At 43.0% G+C, this 7,640-nt stretch overlaps 1 protein-coding gene and 1 long non-coding RNA gene across 8 annotated transcripts in view; one reads left to right on the top strand and one right to left on the bottom strand.

Moving 5' to 3' along the window:
- Window positions 1-3,569, top strand: part of GPM6B (glycoprotein M6B) — a 151,047-nt gene extending 147,478 nt beyond the window's left edge. For 4 of the 6 annotated variants that reach the window (XM_082717044.1, XM_082717047.1, XM_082717043.1 and 1 more), the window contains one exon: window positions 1,471-3,569. In XM_082717044.1, coding sequence (XP_082573170.1) covers window positions 1,471-1,620 — 150 coding nt within the window. In that variant the 3' untranslated portion in view covers window positions 1,621-3,569. Of the gene's footprint in view, window positions 1-2 lie in introns of all 6 variants that reach the window. The other 2 variants (XM_082717045.1, XM_082717048.1) reach the window with 1 other exon arrangement.
- Window positions 241-7,167, bottom strand: LOC309856204. 2 transcript variants are annotated; one of them, XR_014307092.1, is made up of 4 exons: window positions 7,129-7,167; window positions 6,618-6,895; window positions 3,985-4,277; window positions 241-473 (listed from the first exon to the last, which is right to left on the bottom strand). It is a non-coding gene; the product is annotated as an uncharacterized lncRNA (long non-coding RNA). The 2 variants fall into 2 exon arrangements; XR_014307093.1 differs by lacking the exons at window positions 241-473; window positions 7,129-7,167 and having other exon boundaries at window positions 3,221-4,277; window positions 6,618-6,899.
- Window positions 7,168-7,640: the final 473 nt, after the last annotated feature.

Raw genomic sequence — 7,640 nt, forward strand, 5'->3', positions numbered from 1 at the left:
AGCTGATCTACATGATGGCTACTACCTATAACTATGCCGTCTTGAAGTTTAAGAGTCGGGAAGATTGCTGCACTAAATTCTAAATTGCTTAAGGCCAACGAGGAGCCGTAGGGAGCGCTCCTCGGGAGCCTGACATCTCCCTGACTAAAGCCGAGCCTAGGTTGCTGCAGTCTGGTGACAGGAATTTGTAAATAGCTCTAGTCCACTCATTTTGCATTGTAGATTAATAAGATGACTTACCCTGAGTGAATTACAAAAAGATGAGATCTGGCTATTTCCACGTTGTGAAAAGGATTCAGTTATGTACTGACCTTGGTGAGCATCCGTTAAAAACTAATTCTCTTGAACTTGGAGCAGTATCTCTAAATGAAGTGTTAAAACTTTGTAACACCGGCCTTGTCTATTACTGTCGCTTGCTTGATAACCAGTACCAGTGCTGGAGAGGAGATGGCAGAGACGCGTTTTCTTCGACTCTGGAAAAAAAGGCAAACACACTGTAAATTTGACTACAACTCTTTCTGATCTCATGGCTCACTACCCAGTACAGGCCCCTCCAGTTAGCCCACCCAGCTAGAGGACAATGTGAAGAAAAAGCAAGGGCACCCTGTCCTTTTCTGTGGGACTGTACGTGGGGCGTGTAGCTCTCCGCAGCACACTTTCTCAGCAACCTCGCCTTGGTGCGTTTTGGTGCGGAGTGTCTGATTGCCCGTAGCCGGCTCTCACCCGGCACGTCCGGTGCTGAGTGCAAGAGCCATGGGGCCTGGATCGGAAAGTCTCAAATATGTTGAAAAGGAAATCGGAGGAACCGGAGATGTAGATTTTGCAGGGCAGATGAGGAAAAGGAGCGGGCGAGAAGGGTTGGCCACCTCCACTGTGGAGAAGAAGGATCTGTACCCTGGGTGACCTGCACTAAGGCAGGCCTAGAACGAAAACCAGAGGTGCGCTACTGCGCACGCGCTCACGCAGACGGCGGGCTGGGCCTAGAGATCTGCATTTTGGTCTTGACATACACGTAATTTTCCCGTTAACTCCGCAGTTGATGAGTTACTCAAAATAAGTATCATTCACTTATAGGCCTTCGGGGAATTGATTTTTAAGATCTTGGCACTGCCCTGATTTTAAGATAAGCACACAAGGTGTTTCCAACGTCTGCGTTAGTTACAATTACTCCCAAAATGGTAAAGAAAAAACAAAACAACCCTCTCCTGTTTCATTTTTGCTTTTACTTAACAATAACTTTGGCCGTTTTTTTTTTTCAGTTCATTGTGTTTGTATACTAACTTTTCTTCAGCCTCTTACTCTTAAGCATACTAGTAGAGCATGCTTCCAGGTCTGAGGGCTCTGACAGCAGAATGAGTATTAATCCAAATAACCCTCTCCCCTTTGACAGCACAGACCGTCTAACTGCCTAGCAGCTTGCTTTGCCTTCTGACATGCTCACTAGCCATCACGCTCGCCCTTCTTTTCCAGATCCACTTCCTCATGATACTGTCTTCTAACTGGGCTTACTTAAAGGATGCAAGCAAAATGCAGGCTTACCAGGATGTCAAAGCAAAGGAAGAACAGGAACTGCAAGATATCCAGTCTCGGTCAAAAGAACAACTCAATTCGTACACATAAATGTTTGCCAGAGCGTTACGGCCGACGCGTTGACAGCTCTGCCCACTGCCGAGACAGCTGCTCTGCAGTACAGATGTGTACCCGACCAAACAGCCTATCCACTTCACTGTCTGGCTCCAGCTGCTGGGATGTATTTCTAGGAACACCTTCCAGCAGGTCAATCTTTTTCTTTAGAGCAGATGTTGGAGGTTTCATGTTAGCCATTTTAAAAGGCAACACTTTGACAAAAGGATGGTTGATCTTTCTGAAATTGGTGGCATGTTCAGGTTTATCGGTAGAGCGATCCTACCAAAACAGGCGATGGGGACATGGCCTGTTCCTTGAGAGGGACCGAGGCTGTGCCGGCATCAAGGAACGTGACCACCAATTCACATATGCCATCTGTCCATCAGTCACTTCATCTATAGGGAATAAAATGGAATGGGGGGGGGTTCCATTTCTGACAGCTGACATTTATTAAACTTTGGCTCAAAGATAATGTGATTCTTAACAATTGACTTTTTAAAAATTAGCTGCCTTCCCTACCCCTTGAGTCCAGCCTACATTAATCTCCTGACCCAATGAGAAATCTATTTTTCAATAATGCTAAAAGGAGCTACTATAATTCTGCTACACCTGCCCCCAAAGAAGCTGGATTCTGACTCCTTGACAAGCTTTCCAGAATCAATTTTATAATAGATTTCCTTTAAATAAAATGGCCCAGTTGTCATTCTTCTTTCCTGGGAAATAAATGTCAGCTCTGCCTTAATGAGTATTTGTTTTAAATTTCTAGGAACTTATTTTACAACAGGAGACCCCAAATCCTTCACAGACTTTTGTTCCACCAATGTTTTTCTTAATTAAGAAGTGTTACCTTATTAAAATGACCACCATTCGCAACCATTTCTATGTGGTCTGAATAGCAAGTTTACAGTTTCATACCAACTATCTAAAACCTAATTACAAGTAGACCACAGACCTCCTCCTACTTTTATAGACTTGAATACTTAAGTGATTTAAATTAGGGTTGGTATTTATTTCATTTTTAAAAATCTTTCCTGGAATAATAAAAGTTCGATGTTCAACATAAAAAAAGAAAAAAAAAAAACAAAAAAACACCTGCTTGAGTTTAAGCCATTTTCAAAAGAAACTTGCCTTCTAAATCATTGTGTTCCAGAACATTAAGTGATTATAGGTACTGGATATTAGTGACGGTAAACTTTGTGTTGTTCTTTATGAAATGATACATATAACTGTTGGGTGCATCAGTGCTTTTTAAAAGGGGCTGCATAATATAGGGTTAACTATGTATATTCATGTTAAGAATTAACTTGTGGTTTGGCTGTTTCCTGGATTTTAAAACATATACATGTGCAGAAATGTATTAAAATGAAAGGAAGCATACCTTTATCAAGATGCTATTAAAATTGAACATCAAGTATAGTATTTCATTTGGATTCTTTCTGTTGTTGTTGTTAATGCCTAAAAATGCCTATTTGGATCTTGACTTTTTTTCTTTTAACTGGGAGAAGCTCTCTTCCGTGTAGAACAGTTGTTCCAGAATAGCTTGTTTTGTTTTCCTGTTGCATGACAGACTTAAATATTTTTTTTTCCAGCAGTGGAGGTGCTGTTAGAGTCCAGTGTTCTAGAACAGGCAGTGTCTCAAGCCTAATTTTACTTTTCTAATTCTGGTAGCTACTACCAGGAATTTTTGAAAGTTTTTTGTTTAAGTAGTCTAATATTTTTTATGTAAAGAGCATTAAATTTTGCTATGTATAAATTTTTGTAACCTAACAGTGAATCAATATTTTCTATCAGTGCCAAGGGCTTCCTGTAGTTCTATTCAAGTGTTACAATAAATATTTGTAGATAATAGTCAATACTTGTGTATGCTTATTTTAGAGATCTATTTAGGTGGAAACAGTTGTGGATGTACTAAGAGTAATGCAATAAAGGTATAGCTTCACTCACTTGCCTTTTTACCATACATAAATACTCTTCCTTCTCTGGCTGCAGTATGGTGTCATTTTTCAACAGTATGCATGATCAAGATTTCACATGTGTATGGAAATTGTGTTTCTAGGAGGATGCTGCCCCATCTCTATAGTTGCGTAAAGTATACAAATTTTCTGACTAGCGTCGGCAAATAAAAGCAATTATACATATGGGATTAACACAAAGCTTAAGTGGGAAAGTAAAAACAATGCTGAACCTTCCCGAGGGACCATGTTCCACTGGCTCCTTTGTGAACCCAAGGTAGAGAAGATCTAGATCTGGGGAGGGGGGGGGAAACACCACCACCACTCTAGATCTAACAGTTAACTCTCAAAAGCAGCAGAGCTAAGTTTGTTACTTAGGATCCCGTTTTACTGTCCGTTTGCTTACCTGTTAGCATGATCAGGCACTGGGATTTTCCATCATCTGAAGTTTCTGAGTAAGGACCACCAGCCCTTGTTACTTACTGAGCCACGGCTGTTGCTAACTGAGATGCCACCTCGGGATCCTGGGCAGCAGGACAATCGGGACCCCAGTTAGTGTGCTCTTTGCCGCACTACTTAAAATCTCCGGCTTTTGTAGCATTCTGTGCAGCTGTTTAAGCTACATAATAAACGGAGTATGTCTAGATGAGATCACATGCAGTCTGTTGACAGTAATCCGGCCACAGAGCACAGGAACCTCTAGAGGGCAGAGTAGCAACCATTCATTTCTCTAACTCTGCCTTGTGAACTCTGACTTCCAAATTGGTAAAGAGATGAAAACAAAGTCACAATTTAAGTCCATTAAAAAATGACAAGTAAAGATTCCACAGTAAAAAACTTGAAAAAACCCCTTCAGGGCTTTTTAATGCTAGGATAGTCCTATATTAGAAGATTTAAAAGAGACGACCCCCTTGTTAGTATCTCTCCTAAAGCACGACCTCTTGCTCTAGTCAGGGCAGGGCACATCTGCTCTCAGATGTTTGTGCAAAATCTCAAAATGAGTATTAGGATGCATAAAACTACAGAGAGTTTTGAGGAAACAAAAATACAAACACAGTTAAGTCAGGTTGGGCCAAGAACATCCTTTTTCCAACCTGTGCCCCAGCCTTCCTCACGATACGTTCGGGGGGGGGGGGGTCTCGTCTGGGGGAAGTGGGCCGGGGACTTCTCGTGTCACACGTCACGCATCCATAGCCTTCAGAGGATGCGGCCACCTAAAAAGTACATAAGAAGCGTCTGATCTTTAAATGGGATCTGTCCTGATGTGGAATGTTAAGAATACCGCTTAGAATTTAAGTTGACTGAAAAACGAAGCTATCAAACTCCAAGCTCTAAAACAATATACAATGAGTTACTTAGACGAGGTCTTTGAAAACACAAGGTGGGGAAGAACTGAGTCGTATCCAAACGTGTTAAGATGTGAGCTAAGGGTTCTGGCCCAAGACGGGGACACAGGAGGCCCCTGAACTCCTCCCCAGAACACAGCACTTGCACCACTACACCCGGATTCATTTTTCATGGAAAAAAAATCCAACTGGCTGAGCTACTCTTCTACATACTGAAATGGGCAGGAAAAGCTGAGCCAAGCCCTCACCATAAACCCCAACCCTGACATGATGCCGCGCAATCAGCCGGAAGCTGCCAACCCCACGGTTCCCCCCTGAACAGATCGGACCCCACATTTAGTGCCTCAAGTTTTAACACAGAGATGGGCCCCTAAAATTGTTTTTTTTTTTTTTTTTTTTTTTTTTTTAAGAATTTTATTTATTCCTTTGAGAGAGACAGCACAAGCAGGGGGAGACGGGGAGGGAGAAAGACTCCGAAAGACTCCCCGCCGAGCTGGGAGCCAGACATGGGGCTCGATCCTAGCACCTGGAGATCATGACCTGAGCCAAAGGCAGATGCTCAACCCTCTGAGCCCCCCAGGCATCCTGAAACACCTCTTTTAAGCCAGCAGGGCTTATAGCCATGAGCCCAGGCCCAGAAGACTAACAAGGAAATGGTGCTTAACCAGCCCTAGAGGACTATCTCTTGATCTTTCCCTGAAAAGGTTCTGTTTGCATATATTAAAAACTGTTGTCTCAGAGTTCAGCTTCTACATTTAGCACACATCTACGGGCTGCCTGCTAAGCCACCAGAGAACAGGGAAGCCAGCAGATGCAGCCTCTGTCCACTCCCCTCTAGCCCACGCCAAAGCGCCTGTATCTCCCCGGAAGGAGCTTATACACATCGGGCCTTAGTTTTTGCGGCTGCCACCCAACATATCCCTGGAGCACCTGGCTTGATAGCCCATGCTGCTTGCACTCAGTTCACAGGACTGCAGCAAAAAAAAAAAAAGAAAGAAAGAAAGGAAGGAAGGAAGGAAGGAAGGAAGGAAGGAAGGAAGAAAGAAAGAAAGAAAGAAAAGAAAAGAAAGAAAGAAAAGAAGGAAGAAAAGGAAAGGAAGGAAGGAAGGAAGGAAGGAAAGAAAGAAAGAAAAAAAGAAAGAAAAGAAAAGAAAAGAAAAGAAAAAAGGAAAAAGAAAAAGAAAAAGAAAAAGAAAGCAGTTTTTAATGGGCACAGGAGCAACACTCCCCCAACCCCCCGACCTCCTTGGCCAAGTGCAGAGGAACTCGGCCTAGGGAAGATGGGAGAAACACCCATCTCACAGGTGACCTCAGAAAGAGGCGTCACTTCCATACTTCCCCAGTGGCTGAGAGTCTGGCTTCTACTCAGACTGCGCGCCTGTGTGTGCTGAGATCTTCCCCGCAGGGACACTACGCAGCCTTGACAAACACTCAACTAGCAGCAAACACCAAGAACAAAACAATTGTCTTAGACGGTCACAAAAATTTAAGCAGCAGCCAGGAGCTTGGGCCGGCCCGACGGAGGAGGTTCACCTCCCACCCAGGAACACTGGAGCCTAGGCTAGGTGCCCAGTGCCCGGTCACAGGCTAGAAGTCAGCACGGCATGAAGGAAAACGAAGAGACGGTGGAGTGTGTCTCAATGAAAGTCAAACTCCAAACCAAACCGTAATGAAACAGAAAGAAGTGACTCACCTAAGAGTGCGAAGTAAGCTCTACAGATGCTCACGGAGGTCAGAGCCACACGAACAAACCGAAAATCTCAACGAGAAAATGAAGTATCGAATCCTACAGCTGAAGAACACAGGAACAGCTGAAAAATTCGGTAGATGGGTCAACAGCAGACTAGATCAAACAGAAGGATCAGCAAACTTGGAAAACGGGCCAGTGGAATTCATCCTGTCAGAGAGTCAGGAAGCCTGAAGAGTTCCAGAAACTATCAATCTAAAGAAATGCACACAGACACAGTGTAACTGAAGTGGCCAAAAAGTGGCCAAAGTAAAGAATCTTTTTTTTTTTTTTTTTAAGATTTTATTTATTTATTTGACAGAGAGATCACAAGCAGGCAGAGAAGCAGGCAGAGAGAGAGAGAGAGAGAGAAGGAAGCAGGCTCCCCGCTGAACAGAGAGCCCGATGCGGGGCTCGATCCCAGGACCCTGGGACCATGACCTGAGCCGAAAGCTGAGGCTTTAACCCACTGAGCCACCCAGGTGCCCCCAAAGTAAAGAATCTTAAAGCAGGAAGAGAAAACCTTGCAACATACAAAGGAAACCCTGTAAGACTACCAACAGATTAGTCAGCAAAAACTTGACGGTCTTTTCAAATTGGTGAGAAGAAACTGCCAACCAGGAATAATACCACACTCACAAAGTTGTCCTTCAGAACCAAAGGATAGAGAGTTTATCAAACAAGAGCTAAAGGAAGTCATGACCACTACACCAGCTTTACATGTTAAAGGGAGTTCTTCAAGCTGAGATGGAAAGATGCTAATTAGCAACAGGAAACCCTATCAAAGTATAAAACTCACTCATAAAGGCAAACATACAGTTAAATTCAGAATATTCTAATGTTTTAACAGTGTTGGGTAAATCACAACTCTAGTGTGAAGATTAAGAGACAAAAGTACTAAAAATTAACTATAATTTGCAAAGGAATATCAAAAACAAAAAGTGGAAGCAATGTATAAATGTAGAGCTTCTGTAGACGTTCAAACATAAG

The sequence above is a fragment of the Mustela nivalis genome (genome assembly GCF_964662115.1).
Source record: "Mustela nivalis genome assembly, chromosome: X".
Classification (NCBI taxonomy): Eukaryota; Metazoa; Chordata; class Mammalia; order Carnivora; family Mustelidae; genus Mustela; species Mustela nivalis.